Source organism: Marmota monax, unplaced genomic scaffold (assembly GCF_021218885.2).
Source record: "Marmota monax isolate L192 unplaced genomic scaffold, Marmota_monax_Labrador192_F-V1.1 WCK01_AAM20220418_F8-fsc00051, whole genome shotgun sequence".
Taxonomy (NCBI): domain Eukaryota; kingdom Metazoa; phylum Chordata; class Mammalia; order Rodentia; family Sciuridae; genus Marmota; species Marmota monax.
Genome location: NW_026695202.1, coordinates 720,112 through 741,499, shown reverse-complemented (window position 1 = coordinate 741,499; position 21,388 = coordinate 720,112). Strand labels below are relative to the sequence as shown.

The window sequence follows — 21,388 nt, the reverse complement described above, 5'->3', positions numbered from 1 at the left end:
TTTTTATCTGAAAAAAAAATTGCAAAAAACAATTTAGGGTTAAGGAAACTGTATTCCCTTGGAGACATAGTTCTTAATCTTGTTTATATCCTTTGTTTTTCATTTATTATCCTTTTCTGAGTAAATGCCCTACTGCTTTAAAATGTTTTCCAAGGTATGATTTGAGGAGTGCTGAAGGGAACCCCCTTCATCAAAAATTCCCTTTTCAGCAATTTGGGCTGCCTAAAGTCCCACAGCAATTTATTCTTTCTTCCGGCTTAGAGTTTTTAAGAGTAACAGGTTAAGTCACATTTGGATGTCAGGTAATGTCATTATCAGGAATACCTGAAAGGGGATTCAGTTATCAGAACAGCTTTCCCTTAGGACAAGTGAGAGAAAATGGCCCCAAATAAATATCCATGCAAGGAATGAGACAAAAAGAGAACTGGAGCCTGGCCTCTCCTACATGAATGAACGCTGAACCACCAGAGAGCCAGTTGAAATGCAGATTCTGAATTTGTGGATTTGGGAAAAGGCCTGAGAGTTTTCATTTTAAAAAGCTCTCAGGTGACCAAAGCTGCTGGTCATCAAATCACATTTTGGGTAACTAGGGACCAAAGCACAGGTTTTTTTTTTGTTGTTGTTTGTTTGTTTGTTTGTTTTAATGTACCCGGAATTGAACTCAGGGGCACTTGACCACTGAGCCACATCCCCAGCCCTATTTTGTATTTTATTTAGAGCTAGGGTCTCACTGAGTTGCTTAGCACCTTGCTGTTGCTGAGGCTGGCACTCTTGATCCTCCTGCCTCAGCCTCCTGAGCCTTGGTGCCCAGTGTAGCACAGGGTCTTAGAAGGCTTTAGTGAGGCACCACTCTGAGAAGCCTTATTGGTCCCACTGAACAGGGAATGAGTAGAAAGAAGAGAGAAAAGACTCAGATGGCAATTAAGGGATGAGAAAGACTAACTGGACTCAATTTTGCCTTCAGCTGGTCTTTCCAGAACAAAGGATTAGATATTTGATAGATGGAGAGATGGGTGCTAGATGTTTAGATAGTTAGATTTTATATATATAAGAACTGTGTCTGGTGCTGATTCTATGATAATATCTACAAGGTAACTGAAGTCTACATTTTGGTCCTTGCTAAGGGTGTCTGCTGTTGATGTCGTTTTTCTCAGCCAATGCTGAGCTTCCTGGACTAAGAAACCTCTTACTCCATGACAGTAAACCCGGAGAAACAAGCATCCATTTGAAGATCCGGGAAGAAGAAAATGTTTTGGTATTAAAATAAGCTCATCTATAATGGAAGAGAACACCATGCATGGATCACAGGCGGTGGCTGAGCGCAAACACTGTGTTCCGGAAGCCCACCATCTCCCTGTGGTTTTCCATCCTGCGAAAAGAGAAATGCAGCCCAGGTGGAAAGGGTTAAGAAAGCATGGCTGGATTAATGCTGCAAAGCAGATAAACAGGAGCTCTTTTCTTTTTATTGTTGATTTTTCTCCTTAGGCTTCCTCCCTAGCTGCTTGCCTGGCAAGGCTATTTCTGGCTTCATTCCCCCCTGGCTGCTCCTGACTTCCCTTCCCTCTGTACAAATAACAGTGCCTTACTCTGTCCTCCCCTCCTCCCTCCTGCCTGATGCTGCTCCTTGGCCTTGGCCATCACTGGCCCTCTTGTCACAACCTCCCAATCTGTCTACTCGTACTTAACTCCTTAAGTGAGAGAAGTGACCCAAAGTCTATGGTGGGCCAGAATCCATGCTTTTGAAAGACCCAGGACTGGAAAGACCCAGGAAACAATCTATGTCACCCATGAACTCCTGCTTCTGCTACTAGGAATGATTTTGGAGTCCTGCCATGAGCTATTAAGATGAGCATAAAAATAATCCTCTTAGCAAGTCTCTTCCCCACTATTACTCCAACTACCTCTGGCTCAGGGGCACCTCCCAAGGCAGAAATGGGAACTGAATTCACAGTGTCCCCCAGTGGACACTCAAGCCTGGGGCTGGGATGAGCAGCTCCAAGGCACTTCATCCCATAGCCTGCAGAGGATATACTTGCTTGGCTCTCCAATGCCTGGAATTTTCCAGAGGACCACATGACTTCAAAACAGCTTTGGTTTATTTTGAAACATGGCTGCCTTCCAATTATCCTTTGTCGTGATTGTTCAAGAAGATTGCCTTTCAAAGAATAAATAATGTTCTTTTCTTGCCACAGCATTGCTGGTAAATACTAGTTGTTGTTTTTCTATTTATTTATTTATTTATTTATTTACTAACTTCAAAAGACAGGAGCCAAGACTTTTACATTGGTATATAATGTCTTTTAAGGTGTTTTCCTGTGCTCTAAGATTAGAAGTCTTGCTATGAACAGCTATGTGAGTACTTATCTGCAAACAACAGGAAGGCTCTTTCTGAAACTATGGCTTGGGAGAAAAAGCAGGTATCCTGCACTTGAGTGCGAAGTTTTTTCTTTAATGACAGATTTGAGTCCTCCAGCACCCCACACTGCTGTTGAGTCCTCACTCTGGTAGTGTTTAACTGCCTCTGTCACCTCCGTGGTATTTTGTCCCTAGTAATCTACTCGAGATAGAATAAAAATATTTAGCAAGGCCAGAGATTGCCCAGGCCAGTGCATCTGGGGACACAGAGAGATCATCAGGTGACTTGAAGAGGGTGAGGACAACCTTAGAATCAGAACAACTGGTTGTTCCATTAACAGCTTTGTTTTTTTAGTCCTGAATTATCAAAGCTTAATTACAAAGGATTTTATAAATACTTATATGTAACAGTAACTTGAATTTTTGGTGCAAGGATGGAAATTAAGTGACACCCACTAAACTAAGAAAATAAATATAGAGTTTAATTTATAATCAATTAATGTTATAGAATTGGTAAGAAGACTACCTGGTTTTATTATTTCTTAGTTTATCCCTACTCATAAGAAAGAGAGGCCACAGTTGTATTTCTAGAATTCCATTCAGGAGAACTTTAAGGAGGGAAAGGGTCAGACTTGGAACTTGGTGAGTGGGAGGGAGAGGTATGCAGGGAGGGGAGAGTTGGGTTGGCTGGTGGAAGAGTGGGAGGAAAAGGTGCAGAGAAGGAACAGAGGCTGTTGGGGGCCGACTGCACCCTAACTTTTACCGCTGTTACTTATAAATACTTAGAAATTATAAATGAAGCTGACTGATGGTTAATAAAATAGTTGTATCCTCCAAAATATCTTCATAATGACCTGTAATGTCCAGTTTGAATGTAGGGTGATCAGATTCTTCAGTGATACTTGCCAGAATATCATGGCCCAGCCTGTCCAGTCTCCCTGCTCTTGTCACCCTGACTCCCTCCTTTACTGTACCTTGAGGAGTGTGTGGTCCACCCATGTAGATGCCTCAGCCTCTCTTGTCACGTTCCCTGACCCCAGTCCCCTGGAAAATAGATGCTTCTAGGCCACCCTTTGAGCCTGAGGAGTGCATATACATGATACTTCCTTGGGAGTTTGAAACCAGAGTAGAGGCCTTAAAAATGAGGTTTGCGAAGCCTGTAATCCCAGCAACTCGGGAGGCTGAGGCACTAGGATTGAAAGTTCAAAGCCAGCCTCAACAACTTAGTGAGGCCCTTAGCAACTTAGCAACAAGACCATGTCTCTAAATAAATAAATAAATAAATAAATAAATAAATAAATAAAATAAAATAAAAAGGACTGGGGATGTGAAAGTGCCCCTGGGTTCAATCCCTGGGACAAAAAAGCGGGGGGGGGGGGGGTTAGGGTGCAGTCTGTAAGAAAGCAAGATATGATAAGTATTCCAAGTAGGACTACCCCCATGGTGGTATGACTAGAAGAGGCCCAGAGTGGAATTCTTGAAAATGCTGAGGTTCCTTTCGTCCATGTCTAAGTCTGGTACTGAGTAGAACTTTCCGATTCTCCCATCTAAAAGTAGCAGGTGAAATGCTGTGATAATTAATTTTAGTGTCAACTGGACTGGACCAAAGGATGCTCAGCTAGGTCATTAAACATTTCTTCCTTTCTCTCTCTCTCTCTCTCTCTTTTATTTTAATTGTTTTCTAGTTGTCAATGGAGCTTTATTTTACTTATTTATATGTGGTGCCCCACACATGCTAGACAAGTGCTCTACCACTGAGCTACAGCCCCAGCCCATTAAAAAACATTTCTATGTATGTCTGTGAGGGTGTTTATGGAAGATAGTAACATTTGAATTGATGAACTGAGTGAAGTAGATAGCCCTCTCCCTTGTGGCTGGGCATCATCCAATCACTTGAGAACTCTGGGCTCTCCTGGTTCTCAGGCCTTCAGACCCAGACTATAATTTATACCATTGGATTTCTGGCTCTCAGGTGTCTGACTATAGCACCAGCCTTCAGAGGTCTCCATATCGTACACAGCAGATTATGGGATCTTCAGCCTCCATAACCACATCACCAGTATCTTATAATAAATCTCTCCCTAGAAATCTGTTACAGAGCTGGGGCCTTCCAAGAAACTGAGGCAATGTGAAGACCTTCTCTTCAAAGCCCAATTTTTGTGACCTAGTCAGAAAGATCTCAGACATATCAGAGTAATAGGAATGAGTTTATTGAAGGGATAGGAAAGGGGAAGGGGATACTCTCAAGGGAGAGAGTGGGTCCTCTCAGAGAGAAGAAGGACAATGTGTCTCTCCTGCACTTCAGTTTTATTGGGGATCCCAGAGAAGTTTCCAGAGTCCCACCCAGGTCTACCTCTTGACTTTTGACTAACAGCAAGACTTTCAAGTCCCCACTGCCATGGCAACTGTAGGTCATATTGGCCCATGCTGACTGGTTCTAATTGGATTTTTAACCATACATTCTTATAGATTTTATGGTTGGAAGGAATTATCCTTATCTCCCAGATTTCAGGATCACAAAAATCTCCTGGGTTCTTTCCACTGACATTATCTTGGGCCTGCATTTCTCCTGCAGTCAACAAGTAGTTTGCTGAGGAATGTGAAATATTCTATTCACTTAGGCCAGGCAGGGCTGCAGGTAAATTGCTTCTTGGAAAATAAAGCACGTGGGGGTCAGCACAGCAGGCCCATTTTATAGAATTATAAAATTATAGATTTTATTTTCTTAGCTTCCTGTTCCCACCACCCTCATCTGTCTGTTCCCTAACACATCCATCTATCCATCCATCCACCCACTCATCTTCTATTGGTTCAGTTTCTCTGGAGAACCTTAATACAGAAGTCATGCTATAGCCTTGGAGTCTGGAATTCCTCAGTTCTACACTTATCAGGGAAGTTTCAGTCACCTGACTTTGAGTGGACCATATGGGGTTATATTACAAGTATCTCTGCCATCACCAGCATTAACTGAAGAACAGAAGCCTTTCTTTTAGTAAGCACTAGGGAAGATTCCGGTTGACTTTAGAATCTGAGACCGAGGTAGAACCCCCACACAGGACAGAGAATTTCTCAACTTCCTTAGCTGGTGGGGATCTCAGACTCATACTACATTTGATTTAGAAAAATAAAGCACTATGGCGTGTCCTGTACTCCATACATTGATACTGTAACAGAATCCTTTTGAAATTAAAAGCCCTAAAATAGTTCCCCCAAACTTGCTGGTTATTGTTTTCTCAATCTCAGTGGAAGCTGAAATACTGCCACTAAAGTCCAGGTGGCTTGAGCAAAGGCTGAAAAACAGGAATTGTGACATTCTCTGGCTAGCACTGCCTAGATAAATCTATACATATGTATAGTTCCTGGCCTTTGTTTCTATAAAGTGTAAACTCCTCTATAGGACCTGCAGAGAAATTTACTTGCTTCTCCCTAGTTTTAGCCAAACTGTATTAAATTCATTTTTTTCCTTCTTAACTGCTTATTTCTCATGCAGACAGCCAATCCCAGTCAGCTGGGATCTGGGCAGGCCCTAGGTTGGCTGCCAGTAACTATTAAGGAATATAGAAACCATGTTACCCAACTTCTGCAAATCCTCTAACACCTGCCGTGTTTGTTTCCTTTTGTGTATTAGTCATGTACATTATCAGTGCATGAAATGGTTTATTCATCATTTGAGTTCCTAGCTGAGCCGATCAGTGTACACATCAGACCTTCAATAACGCACAGGTTGAGCTAAACAGACGATTTCAGAATTCAATTTAAAAGTGAAGAGTTAAAGACATATTACCTTCTTCCAATGTTTCTTAGAACTATTGGTTTTTCTTCTACTTCAATAATTTAGATGAGAACATTCAGCAAACTCTTTTAAATGAAGTAAATAAAGCGTGATCCTTTAAAATTCTGAATGTTAAGTTTCCAAAAAGAATTTTTGATAAATTCCTGTGACATATAATTTTTCTTTAAGTATATGTAAAATTTAAACAGAATTAGAAAAATATTATAGGGAAACTGAGAGCAATGACACTTTTGGCATGTTTTGCTCTTTACAGTTTCAAAATGAACTTTTTCTTCCTTTTTAGAACTTTGCGGTGTATGGGTACCTTTAATTCGAGGCAAGATCATATGCAGAAAATTAGCATTATAAAACACAGGATATAAGTAGAGTGTCTAAGTCATGAATGGGGAACCTAAACCATGGAAGGATGCTTTATAGTCACTCTAGGCTGTGTTTATAAATGGCCTAACAGACTTGACCATGACTTGGCAAAATCAGGCAACGGATATTTGAGTTAGGCAGCCAGCCAGGCTGTTGCAATGCAGCCAGATTGACCCTTTAGGTCCCTGGGTTTCACATCCAAGTATTCAACCAACCACAGATTAAAAATATTTGGGGAGAAAATGCATTTGCACTAAACGTGGGAAACTTTTTTCCTTATCATTATCCTCTTAGCAATACAGAGCAAGAACTATTAAAATAGCATTTACATGTACTCAGTATTATAAGCAACCTAGAAATGATTTGAAACATACAGGAGGAATATATAGATTATATGCAAACACTATGATATTGAAGAGAAGAGATACAAGTATTTGGCATCTACAGGGAGTCCTGGAACCAATCCCTGATACCCGGGACTCAGGGATGACTATATTTTGGAGTTGTTGGGAATATAGGACAGGGGTAATAACCAATATTCCTAACAACCATAAAGGCAAGGTCACCAACCAATTAGAATGGAAAAAGAGGGGGCCACCATAGTTTGGACACAAACTAGTTTTCTCTTGCTGTTCTCAAATGTCCTGCAACTACCTGGATGATCCACCTGTTCTTTCATGAGCCTGTCATCACCCAGATCCACGACCACCATCACAACTCTGATCTGGAGAGGAAGCAGTGCAGATATTTTAACCATGTCATCCCATGATGCTATGACAGCACCCGTGAGTCACTATTTATTCAGCCTCTGGGACAAGGGAAAAGGGGGAGGAATCATGGGCAAAACAGTAATGAGGTGGTACCTTACACTTGCATTCTACTCCCTTCTCTGAAACTATAATATCAGGAAGGGCAAAGGAAGTTGCTAAAAAAAAAAAAAAGACTATGGATTAGTACAAATGTTTCTCAGCTGCTAGAATTTTTTAAAAAGAGGATCCCTTCAAATCAAACAGATACCATCAGCTAACCCTAATTTTGTAACTGCTCTGAAGTCTGCAACAGTCTCCCATCCCTAGGACTAGCTATTTTGGCAGGAGATCTAGTGGATTTGTCCAGGAAGTCCTGCCAGAGACACCATAGGGGTTGCACCCGAGTTTGGTAGCATCCTGGCTCTCAGCCTTTGTTCCTCAGTTCTGTGTCTGAGAATTGGATGCCAAACACATAAATGAACACAGTGACATTTCATCGTAAACACTTGACATGTGTTGTACTACTTCCTGAATTAGTTTTCCTTTCTACTGAGAAAATTTGTCTGCAAGGTAAACTTTAAGAAATCTTTAATGAATTCAAATGGGAAAAAGGGGGGGGGGACATAGATCTTTGTGTTAAGCAGGCCTGTGTGAAATAAACCACTCTTAAGTTATTTAGAAAAAAGTCCATATATCAAGAGTAAGATGGGTGTTCAAGTTTCTACCATGGTGTATTGCATTCTTTACTCCAAGAGAGGGGGACCGTGTACAGCCTATTCTTTGAAACTAAAACAATTGCTTTTGCTTATTCTTTTCTACGTTGCTTTTTAAAAGAAAATACAGCGGAGCATAAACAATAACAGCCAAAGTGCTAACAGCAAATGAGATTTTGTTTGCAATTTTTAATTAAGCAACCAGTGCAAACAATATTTTTTTTTTCTCTTCAACATTCAGAGGAAAGAAAATGACCACACTTGGGGGCCTGGTGGAAAACCAGAAAATGCTTTCTCTTTTCAATCAGATTTCAAAGCAGCAGAATTCAGAGAGGCTATGCCCAGCCCTCAGTATTCCTCAGGATTGCTTGAGTGTAAGTCTCGCAAATATGAATCAATTATGTTTGGAGGCACACCTTGCAAGAGGAGCCTGCAGAAGGACAGCCCACCTAGAAAGGACAGAGAGAAGGGAAAAGTCAAAACCATCTACGTGAAAAATCACTGAAATAATACTACTGCACTAGCTGCCTGGAAATGAGACTAATTATGATTTTATTACTACAAAGATTCATTCAATCCCTACTTGGAAATCTTCTCCAGGTTTAGTGCATTTAGAATTTAAAGCCCTTGGCATCTAGACAGAAAAGCAAGTTCCCAGAAGACCCATAGCAGTTACTCCCCTTCTATTGTTCAATCTTAGTTTAAATTCCTAAATGGTAGAAAACGCTTATTGTTCTTAGAGAGGTTTTGTGATTGCTCTATAAATGATTTAAAGGTTCTGGCACAACAAATGCATACCATGTTATGGGTCAGTGGGAAGATCTGTTTCCAGTTTGTTAATGCTCCTTTTAATTAAGCACAAAAAGTTCTGATTCAAGCAGATTGGAGAAGAAAAGACTCTTTCCTTTAACTTTGACCACTTCTAAACTGTCGAAAGTGCAAAAATTGGAACTATTTGGTTAAAAATAGTAGGAATGGTCCAATACCTTCTGAAGGTGAGAGAAATGCCTAACATTTCATACCTACCTTCCAAGCTTCTGAATTTTTATATTAAAAAAACAAAAGCCTCATTCAAATGAGAACCCACGAAACCACAAAACTGCACGGTCCTTCAATGAAGGGCTTTACTACTTGCTAATAAATTCATGTCCAGACAAAAAACAGCATGCTATTTGAAACATTCTTAAAACTTCTTTAATGCAAATTTGAGAAAGTCATTCTCCTTAACAAAATAAAAAAATTCAAGTCACATATTGGTAGAAATGATGCCACTTATGTACATGTCCATTCCTTGATGCAAAGAATGCAGAATGCGTGGGTATCAATCATGTCCATCTACATTAAATGCTTTGATTCATGCTCTATCACATTCAACAGTTTGTTTCATGTCACTAGGAGATTGTCATGATGAATAAGTACTAGATATTAATTTAAGATGCTGAAAAATACAAATTAATACTACAAAGTTAGCAATTTTAAGGAGTCTATTTTCATTGGATTACGTAATGAAAATCATGCCATACTCCACAGGCTTGGTATGGCTTATGATAGTCATAAGCTTCATATGCCAAAACCATATGAAAGCTTACCTTAGATGGCAATATACATTCAAACATCCTTATTGTGCTACAACTAAGGAAAAGAGAGAAAGAGAGAAAGAGAGAGAGAGAAGTTGTAAGCATTAATAAACTGCTAACACCCAAGTTGAGTACTGGTTGGATGAAATTATGGTCACAATTATGATGAGTTGATTTCATTAATCCTTAGTCATGTGAAAGATGTGGGAAAATAGAAGCACATGGAATGAAGGGTGAGGATCCAGTCACTTCAAAAGGATCATTAATATGTAAAAAAATATATATATTAATATGCACAACCACTCTGTCAGAGAGGTGGCAAAGCCAATCTGATGGTATAGTGAATATTTATGGTAAGAGCTTCCAAACCATTAGCTTATGAAAAAAAAAAAACCTACAACATATATATATTGTGTTTTTCATCAAAAGAAAAACATAGATATTTTACAAAATGTTAGTGTTCATATATATATGTTGAAATTCCAAAAGGCAAAATTATCAAGTATAAATATTAGACTAATATATTTCATAATATTCTATCCTGAACTGATTATATATAAATGATGTAAACAAATGCAAGACTTAAACACAGGATACAAAGTGACAATATGTATAACAATAAAACTTCAAAAGCAGAAGTGTAATTTCTTCTTTGTAAAACTAACACTATGTCTGGAGATTCAGAAAGCAAATATTGTAAACTTAGGCAAAGTCTACATTAAAGGTCATAACAGATTGTCACCTAGCCCCAAAGAATTCTTAATTGGCTCTTTCAAATGGGGGTGAATTATACATATATAATAGAACTCATTTATTGCTTAAAACATTTTATAGAGGGTCTTACACTTTTCTTTCCTTTTAAGTTCATAGACATATAAAATAATTTGGGTCCCATGGAAATGTCTAAATTGTCCAATAGATAAAGATGGATTACAAATACCCTACTCACAAATTTGTAATTGGACAATCTTAAATATGAGTTTCCAGATGTTGGGTCTATTTTTATACCCTCCATCAAAAATGTGCAGAACACTTGTCTACAATTAAAAGGTGCTATTTTCTGAATTCTGTCCTTCATTTAAGAAAACTATGCTGTAAATTATCTTAAAGGACAAATATATCTTTCTACATTCAAAAAATGAAAATAATAAATGCCATTGATTCCCAAGTTTTGATAATCTTATTATATAAGCTGAAGACTTCTTCAAATGTAGTGTTCTGATTTCACTCCTGGGGACCTGTGGTCTGGTACTTAGTTTTCTGACAAAACTCATGGTTTCTACATTACTTGGTATCCTTGAATAATTTGGCCTTCCTCGTTCATGGCATAAACACTGTATGCCATGAGCTGCTAAGAAAACAGAATTAAAAGCAAATGAGAAAGTCAAGCTTCACATGCAAAGTGCGTTTTCATGTAAGAGGAATGGAACGGAAAGTAGAAATATCCAGTGGGATATGAACTTTTTAAACCTGTTGCTGCCCCTCCAGGAAGACTGGTTGTCCAGGGGTATTTACTCCTTGATATATCACTGCAGAATCAGAATATTTGTACCAGTATTTATTTATTCTTAGTTGACATTCTTACCTTTTTTTTTTTACACAGCTTAACTTGATTCAAGTTACCAATTATCAGATAATAATCTGATGATAAACAATCTCAGCATTACTTTTAGGACCAAAAGCTTTTTTCAATACCACAGTTGATACCTTATCATGAACTTATAGGTTAAAATACATCATTCTGATTATTAAGTTCAACTACTATACAATTGACTACATGATTATTACTAAAAAGAATATAACATCCACATGCATAATATTGTTTGCTCTTATGGAAGGCTCCAAATATTGAACCATTTATAAAAGCATCATCTATGTCATTAGCAACATTCAATTTTTTTTCAAAGCATGAATAGGTGGTAATTTTTTAAAAAAAATTTTGTTTTTGTTTTTTTAGAGGATGTCGAAACCCAAGTATCAACAACAACTTAAAACTGATAAAATGAGGAGTTTAGAAACCAGATGATGTGCAAACGTGACCTTAATCATCATTTAAAGCAAACAAAGCGGCTAAAAAAATAATGTTTACATTTGTATGAATTATCTCAATAGTAAGGTTTGAAAAATTTTAAGAATATTATATGCCTGATGAGATAAAAATAAAATTTTCGCCTATCACTTAGTTACATAGTCTGCATACCATATACCAGAGGACAGACAGAAATCATGAGAAAGAAAACTGTTTTTAAAAAATGTTGTAAGAAAGAAGTTACTTTGTTCAATAAGTTTCTTATACTACATTTAGGACTACACAACTAAATAACTCTTTAAAAGAAACATTAATACCCTGAGCATTTACTATGATTTTATTTTTATTTGTTTTTTTTCTTTTTTTGTTTGTACCAGGATTAAACCCAGGGGCACTCACTGAGCCACATCCCTAGTCCTTTATTATTATTATTAATCTTGAGAAAGGGTCTAGCCTAGGGTTTGCCTAGGGCAAACTTGCAATCTTCCTGCTTCAGCCTCCAGAGTCACTGGGATTACAGGCATGTGCCACCATACCCAGCTTACTATGATTCTCTAAAATAGATATTTACAAAGTCATCTTTCTGACTTTTGGATTATAATTTTTTCATTATAAAGAAATAAGAGGGTTCGGGTTGGACCTCAGTGATAGAGCACTTGCCAGGCATGTGTGAGGCACTGGGTTCAATTCTCAGTAGCACATATAAGTAAGTAAAATAAAGAAATAAAGGTCTATTGACAACTGAAAAAGTATTTTTTAAAAATAAATAAGAATAAAAGACATTAGTTATCATCAAATAGCAATATGATACAGTGACGGATGAGAAAAAACACATTAGGATCATGTCACCTAGTATCTCCTAATGAGGACTTCTGCAGGAGCTCTCATAGTGTCCCAAAGTAGGTTTTTATTGCCAAGAAAAACTTCAAAACAAAGACTTTAGCCAATTAACTAGAAAACTAAGATGACTGTTCATGCTGAGACTCTCTTATCACAAAAATCCTTATGTTTTCATGGTTTATATAAGTTGCCACATTTCTTAAAACTAATGCCAATGAAATGTACAAGTAAAAATTCTCTAGCAATTTTAAAAGCAATGGATTATAATATGTATATGCTATATTCTATTATGTGTATAATCAAACACTAAATTAACAACCGTAGTCCTATATAGATTAAAAGTTTCACAGATAAGTAAACCAATTAAAAATAATATGAATTCCTTAGCTTCAGTTTCATTAGATGAATTTTTGCAGTAGGCTTCTATTTATAGATAGACTACATCACCAAAGTAACGTGTTCATTGTATTTATTCTCAGCATGCTGTACACCCATTAACATTTCACTAAAGCTAATATTCCTTTAGTTAATAGGAAATAAGAAAAGATAAAAATAAACCAATTTAAATAATCAAGTAGTAGCCTTTAACAAATAAAGCAGAGTGGAGGCAGAATATAAAAATGTCTCCTCTCCCTGAATCCCCCCTCCCACTTCTCTTGCTACTGCTACCATTACAACTGCCCCAGTTGCAGCATTTTGGCAAAGAGCTTGGATTTTGCATTAAGAACCATAATTACACAATGTTCCTTTGCTTTGGTCTACACATGAGACCGTGGGTGGCATACCTTTCACCTCTAGTTTGCATTCGATCTCCACTGTCCCCAGGTCATTGACCGCTTTGCAGCAGTAGGTGCCTCCATCATAGGGGCTCGGCTTGCGAATCTCCAGAGTACAGACTCCCTGGTTGCTGAACATCCTGTATCTTGGATCATCCACAATCGCAACTTTGTTTTTCATCCAGGTTATTTTGGGCTGAAGTTCAGATTGAAGAAAGTGAGGTCAAAACCTATCTGTATGTAGCACATTCAAAGGCCATCGAAGCCAGTGACAGAATTTTAAAGCATAGATTAGAAAGAAAGCACACTGAAGACTACACATCTACTTGGGCAGTGTGTTTCTCAAATTACATTCTACTTAGTGGTTGGCAAGAAAGCAAGTGGGTAGTTCTGAAGAAGAAAGTCAGATTTGTTCAGGGGACATTGCTAGGGCAATCTTCCCAGATGGATTCAGTTGCATTTCAATTTGATCTATGTGGATACAAACATTTAGGTGTGAGCTGAATGAGTTTGGGGCATCCAGTGTACAGTGTGCTGGTGATAGATGTGTTAATCGATTGTGATAATCATTACACAATATGCATGTTTATCCAATTTTCACGTTGTACACTTTGAATATATACTCTTGATATGTGTGTGTATATATATGTATATGTATGTGTATATATACATACATATACTATGTGTCAAGTATTTCCAAATTAAAAAAAAATTGATGTACAGGTCTATGATGTCCACTCATCCTAGGGAGTGTATATTGCTGGGCATTTTTCGGAAAATTACCATAAGTTCTCACAGCCTTTTCTCCACTTCTTTTTACGGACATTGTTTCCTAATTCTTTAAGAGTCTGCATATGCCTCTGCACCACTTCTTCCCCCCTATGACATCTGAAGTCATCATCAGTGACAGTGGCTCTGCTCCCATCAGACAATGCAAGATCAGTTCCAACCCAGTCCCCCAGAAAGTTGATTTCATGCTCTGTGACTTCTGAACTGCACTTGAAATCCTTGATTCTCTACTCCCTTCTTCTGTCTACTCCTTCACTCTCTGAACACCTTCCTCAAAACCTTCCACTTTTTATAATATTTTTTCTTGCTCTGAACCTAGAAATGGCACCTTTCCTATCTCTTTCACACAGTCCTCTTCTTCCTTCCAAATGGGAGCATTCCCCTACGCTCACACCTTGGTCCTTGGCTTTTCACAGTACCCTCTTACCTCAGTGATAATCCTTTCTAGAGCTTGGGCTCCAAAGGGTGAAATGTAGCACCTCCACACTGGGCCTCCCAAACTGACACCAACAGCCCTGGATGTTCTCCTAAGCTCTAGGTGAAACCTCTGATCTGCCTCCTCATCCTTCCCCACATCACTTCCATTTACACATTAATTCAGGGTCTTCCTGTGTCCTATCTGGCTTCTCCCTTTGACTTCCCTATCTCTGTTGACATATGCAGGAAACACACAACTGTTACAATTTTCCAGATTCTAGGGCACTTTTCCACAGTTGCACCCAGGGACATAGTTTTTCATGGACAACTTTGTTAATTTGTTGTTATTTTCAAATGTCAACAACATGAAAACTTAAAACCTTTCTAAAGCTCTTCAGTGATCTCTTCCTTCTTAGTACTCTGCATTCTGCCTTGCATTACAGCACAATTGTTATTAACTTTAATCTGTTATAGAACTCTTTCTTTTCTTTTCTTTTTGACTCTTGATGAGTCAAAATCACCACCTAATTTTTCAGGTGACTCAACATTGCTTTATTTTATTTACCTCTTGGTTCTTTTAAAATTAGGTGGTTTCCTTTTTCTTTTTCTTTTAGTAAAGATAAACATTTTTTTCCTACTACTCTTTTTTTTTTTTTTTTTGGTGCCAGGATTGAACCCAGGGATGTTTAACCCGTGAGCCACACACCCAGCCCTTTTGATTTTTTTATTTGAAGCAGGGCCTCCCTAAATTCCTGGGCCTGGCCTTAAACTTGTGGTCCTCCTGCCTCAGCCTCACTAGTCCCTGTGATTATAGCCATGTATCACCATGCCTGGCTTTTACTATTTTTGAATAGTGTACCTAATTATCCACAAACACTACTACTCTCCATTCCCCACATCCCAAAAAGACACAAATAGTGGTTAGAAGGTTCATTTATAAAAGTGTTAACCATTATAACATGGGAATATAAAAGAGGGACCTTGAGGTCAATTCCTCAGTTTAACTAACATGATAGAACAATATGGTACCTTGGGATTTCCTCTCACACTGCAGTTCAGGGTGGCGTTGTAACCAGCTATAGCATAGGTGTTAACCAAAGGCTGAGTAAACATGGGCGCCTCTGTGAAATCAAAGTCTTCATACACTGGATTTTTGTAGATTTTGCCTTAAAAACAAGTATTAAAATGTGTTCAAAAGTACAAATTGGCTTGAGACAATATTATTCTTGGCATGCTTCACTCATGATTAAAACTTCCTTGAGCTTAGAAATAACACATGGCATACATTCAGAAAATGTACAGCCAATCACAAGATGGAAAGGCAGAATGGTCATCTGACACTAACACAAATATTGACAGGATTGTTTTTTTTTTTTCCCAAGAATTTTGATCAGAAATGTGTTCTAATGTGAATATCAGGAAGGGCTTTAGAGGGAGAGTAATCTGTGACGAAATGAAAGGTTAAAGATAGAATTCAGCTTCTCCTTTCTTTGCTGAGTGGGTCTCATGTGTGACTATATTGAAAGTGTCCAAGAATCAAAATAACAGAAATCCAAGAAGTAAATGTCTACTTTTTCCTATCCCAGTGACATTAGCCATTTATAGCTCCATAGCCCAGAAACTGGAATCAATTAAAGCCTATATTTTAATTTATTTTTATTTTATTTTTTTGTACCAGAGATTGAACCCAGGGGCACTTAACCACTGAGCCACATCCCAAGCACTTTTTATATTTTATTTTCAAACATGGTCTTACTAAGTTGCTTAGGGCCTCACTAAGTTTCTGAGGCTAGCTTTGCATTTGAAATCCTCTTGCTTCAGCCTCCGCAGCTACTGGGATTACAGACATGTACCATTGCTTTTGGCTTAAAGCCTTCATTAAAAAAAAATGCAATGATAATGTAATATCCCTTGAATGATTTTGCCTGTAAAATTTAAATTTCACTTGAACATTTTTATCATAATTTTCCAATAATAATTGTTTCCATAGTTTTCCCCTCACCACATCTCGGCTTCTTTCAGCCTTATCCATCTAATCCCTGCCCACCTAGTTTTCTGGATGTCACTCCATTCCCAACTCACCATCCTTGGCAATCACAGCGCTCTCTTTTGTCATTGTCGCATCCTCGCTGAGGCCACACATGTTCTCAGCAAAGACCCGGAAATAATATTCATTCCCTATGACCAGTTCAGTGATGGTGGCGTTGGTTCGGTGATAATGCTCAATGACAGTGAACCATTCCTGAAAGAAAAAATAATAACAGTTTGAGAAAAATCAACTAAAAACACACAACTCTTCCAACTGTTGTTTAGAATGGAAAAATAAAAGACCCAGAATAGCAAAAGCAATTCTAAGCAGGAAGTGCGGTATAGCGATACCAGACTTAAAACTATATTACAGAGCAATAGTAACAAAAACAGCATGGTACTGGTACCAAAACAGGAGGGTGGACCAATGGTACAGAATAGAGGACACAGAGACTAATCCACAAAGCTACAACTATCTTATATTTGATAAAGGAGCTAAAAGCATGCAATGGAGGGAGGATAGCATCTTCAACAAATGGTGCTGGGAAAACTGGAAATCCATATGCAACAAAATGAAACTGAATCCCCTCCTCTCACCATGCACAAAAGTTAACTCAAAGTGGATCAAGGAGCTTGATGTCAAATCAGAGACTCTGCGTCTGATAGAAGAAAAAGTTGGCTCCGATCTACATATTGTAGGGTCGGGCTCCAAATTCCTTAATAGGACACCCATAGCACAAAAGTTGATAACGAGAATCAACAAATGGGACTTACTTAAACTGAAAAGTTTTCTCTCAGCAAGAGAAACAATAAAAGAGGTAAATAGGGAGCCTACATCATGGGAACAAATTTTTATTCCTCACACTTCAGATAGAGCCCTAATATCCAGAGTATACAAAGAACTCAAAAAATTAAACAATAAGAAAACAAATAACCCAATCAACAAATGGGCCAAAGACCTGAACAGACACTTCTCAGAGGAGGACATACAATCAATCAACAAGTACATGAAAAAATGCTCACCATCTCTAGCAGTCAGAGAAATGCAAATCAAAACCACCCTAAGATACCATCTCACTCCAGTAAGATTGGCAGCCATTATGAAGTCAAACAACAACAAGTGCTGGAGAGGATGTGGGGAAAAGGGTACTCTTGTACATTGCTGGTGGGACTGCAAACTGGTGCGGCCAATTTGGAAAGCAGTATGGAGATTCCTGGGAAAGCTGGGAATGGAACCACCATTTGACCCAGCTATTGCCCTTCTTGGACTATTCCCTGAAGACCTTAAAAGAGCGTACTACAGGGATACTGCTACATCGATGTTCATAGCAGCACAATTCACAATTGCTAGACTGTGGAACCAACCCAGATGCCCTTCAATAGATGAATGGATAAAAAAAATGTGGCATTTATACACCATGGAGTATTACGCAGCACTAAAAAATGACAAAATCATAGAATTTGCAGGGAAATGGATGGCACTAGAGCAGATTATGCTTAGTGAAGCTAGCCAGTCCCTAAAAAACAAATACCAAATGTCTTCTTTGATATAATGAGAGCAACTAAGAACAGAGCAGGGAGGAAGAGCAGGAAGAAAAGATTAACATTAAACAGATACATGAGGTGGGAGGGAAAGGGAGAGAAAAGGGAAATTGCATGGTAATGGAGGGAGACCCTCATTGTTATACAAAATTACATATAAGAGGTTGTGAGGGGAATGGGAAAATAAACAAGGAGAGAAATGAATTACAGTAGATGGGGTAGAGAGAGAAGATGGGAGGGGAGGGAGGGGGAATAGTAGAGGATAGGAAAGGTAGCAGAATACAACAGTTACTAATAGGGCATTATGTAAAAATGTGGATGTGTAACCGATGTGAGTCTGCAATCTGTATTTGGGGTAAAATTGGTAGTTCATAACCAACTTGAATCTATTGTATGAAATATGATATGTCAAGAGCTTTATAATGTTTTGAACAACCAATAAAAAAATAAATTAAAAAAAAGAATAAATAACAAGTTTGTTTCATTAATGAAAAGAAAAAATAAGAGTACTAGTTTTTATATTGAGAGTTACAACAAAGTACACGTGGCTTAATATTTTACAATTTGGTTATACTTGACTATGAAATTCAATTTTCATGTACACATTAGATTCCATATCCCTAGGTGTCATTTTCTACCAACTTTATATTTTTTCATAACCGTACCATGTCTCTCATTTACTTATCTACCTACTTCTCTATCCATCTTTTGTAGAACAAAGTATAATTTTAGTGCCAACTTATCTATTGATAAGATATGGAACTAAATTACCAGAGGAAAATTAATAGCATCCAGTGAATTTTCCAAACATCATTAACAGATTCTTTCAGATATCACCCCTTCTCAACCACCTGTGTCTCGTTGGTCACGCTTTTATCACCTAACCTAGCTAATTTCTCCCCACAACACTAGCTACCAAAATTATATGTATAAAAATATATGTATGATATATATACATGAAAATTAAATATATATAAATATATACAAGTTATATATATATATATATATATAATATCTATCTATCTATCTATCTATCTACCTATATATATATATATATATAATATCTATCTATTTATTTACTTGTTTCCTCTTCATATTCCCTCCTTGGAAAGTGCACTCCACAACATAAAACCTGATTTGCTTCTCAACTCTTTGTACCAACAGTGCCCATCACAGGTTTGTTTTTGTTTCCTCACCATAACACAAAACATAACAGTCTTAAAGTTTCTCTTGCAGCCGGATGAAACCACATCATACCATGTTCCATTACTATTAATTGAGAAAATATATGTGCTAACAAAAAGTCACTTTATCAAGAAAAGCATCTTCCTTGGACTCTCAGAGGCCTTCATGATCTATGATTTCTGGATATTTTAGACAGCAGATAGTTATATCTTTCTCTATTGCCAAAGCACTTAAATGCAAACCTCCAATCTAACATTTATTATATTGTGTTACCATTTGGCTTCATGTCTTTCTTCTTCCCTTGACTATGAGTGCCCCAAGAGTGGGAGTTGTCTTTTTTAAAAAAAAATTATATGGAAAAAAATAAAAAAATTAAAAAGTTTGATTCAGCAGCTACAATAGTGCTCAATATATGATCAGAGATGAAAAGTGAGTGTTTGGGCACAGAATAAAAATATTGTTGACTGGGAATTTAAGTGGAGAACAGCATCTGCAGTTGTGATGACACAGTGATGAGTCGATTTCCTTGGGGGTGGCACTGGGAGGAGCAGCATCTTGTGGTCTCTTGGTCTGTCCCTGCCGGAATGCAACTGGAATACAGGCGTGGGGGGGGGGGTGTCCTAGGCAGATCTCAGTCACAAGGAGTGGCACTAAAGTCCTAGCTCTCCAGGATTTGACTGGATACCCATGTTCTCAAGAAGGTAAGTGTTGGGCAAGTATGCAGGGGGTGGAAGAACAGGGAGGCTCTGCAAGGAGCCCTCTGGGTTCACTGCCAGTATCAGGCTAAGGTCCAGTGGAGAATTCTTATTGCTAAGAAGCTGGAGATGTTCAGATCCTTCCTTCGCAAGGTCATCCATCAGTCCTGCTTTCAAGCTTTCCAGGTTTCCATGAAAGATATCACTTTAAATACCAAATCTTATTTTGACATGTAATCCCTACAGGGGTGGGGCAGGGGTATGGGGAGAAGCCATGCCTGTCACAGAAAGAAGTGGCTGAAACTTCTTTTCCTTAAGAATGTCTTTTCCCACACTTTCTGCTAGGAATCCAATGTAACTGGCAAGACCTAATTTTCTTACTGAGATCTAAAAGAACAAACGCATAGACTTTCTATCTACATCATTTGGTATGATATTTTACTATAAGAATGAAAAATGCTCTAATTCACCATGTCCACACATGGATTTATTCATTCATTCATATACAGGTCAGTACTAAGGTGTAGAGTATGGGTTCCGATTCAGACACCAATGGCTAATTTCTGGTGATCTCCAACAAGCCACAGATCCTGTATGAGCTTCATTTACCTCATCTGTAAAATGTAAGTTATAATAATTCATACTCCAACTAGGTTGCTCCTTGAACACATTGTAATATTTTTCTCTTTAGGATCTTAGCTTAGGCTGCACATTGTAGAATATTTCTTTTCAATCTTGTTTTTGTCTCCTTTTTTTTTTAAGACACATCTCCACAATCCAACATTTGTTTCACAAGAAGAAAAGAGTTGCCAGCTACAGATTTGAGTCAGAATTGCTTTGAGTGAGTAAATATTTGTTGAACTTTACTAAGCATCACACTAACTGCTTTATGTTGTTTAGCTTTATAATAGATAAGTGAGGTACATATCTGTGCCTCCATTTTATAGATAAGGAAAATGGAGACCAAAGAGGTCCAGTGATGGATGACATGCATGTGGCCTTAAGTGACCTTGAGCTCGACTCTGTGGCTCCCAATGTGCTACTTTTTCTGCTCTGCCACATCACGTCTCCGTGGCTCCACAGTCTCCTCACCTGTCAGAACCTCACACCACCCCGCCACCTCTAATGAGAGGTGATTTTGCTCCTGCCACTGAACAGAGAGCACCAGCCCTTACCATGCTCTTCTTGTCGGCCTTCTGGATCGTGTACCCTGTGATGGCCGCATTTCCATCATCCTTTGGCGGTGTCCACGTTAGAGCCACATTCTCTCCCCAGACATCTTCAATCTTCACAGATTGGGGTGGACCTGGACGGTCTACAGGATGGATTCACAGCATCACTGTGAGGTCCTTTTCCCTGCCAGTCTATACAGTTACATCTTAAAGTGTCCTCCTTCCCTTTGCCACAGGAGGCGGAGCTCTTCCACACCCTACCATGAGGGGCATCCGAGACTCTGGGCCTTTGGTTAGAATGGATCCAAGGCCACAGAGCAACACTCCTGTCAGCAAAAACTAGAGAGGTTTAGCCACAGGGAAGAGTG

The 21,388-nt window shown here is 38.4% G+C and overlaps 1 protein-coding gene across 2 annotated transcripts in view; it reads right to left on the bottom strand.

Moving 5' to 3' along the window:
- Positions 1 to 7,885: 7,885 nt before the first annotated feature.
- Mybpc1 (myosin binding protein C1) overlaps positions 7,886 to 21,388 on the bottom strand; it is an 83,682-nt gene continuing 70,179 nt past the window's right edge. For both annotated transcript variants that reach the window (XM_058574283.1, XM_058574282.1), the window contains 5 exons: positions 21,024 to 21,163; positions 16,481 to 16,640; positions 15,428 to 15,564; positions 13,202 to 13,388; positions 7,886 to 8,419 (listed from right to left, as the gene is read on the bottom strand). In XM_058574283.1, the coding sequence (XP_058430266.1) occupies positions 8,319 to 8,419; positions 13,202 to 13,388; positions 15,428 to 15,564; positions 16,481 to 16,640; positions 21,024 to 21,163 (725 nt within the window). In that variant the 3' untranslated portion in view covers positions 7,886 to 8,318. The remainder of the gene's footprint in view (positions 8,420 to 13,201; positions 13,389 to 15,427; positions 15,565 to 16,480; positions 16,641 to 21,023; positions 21,164 to 21,388) is intronic.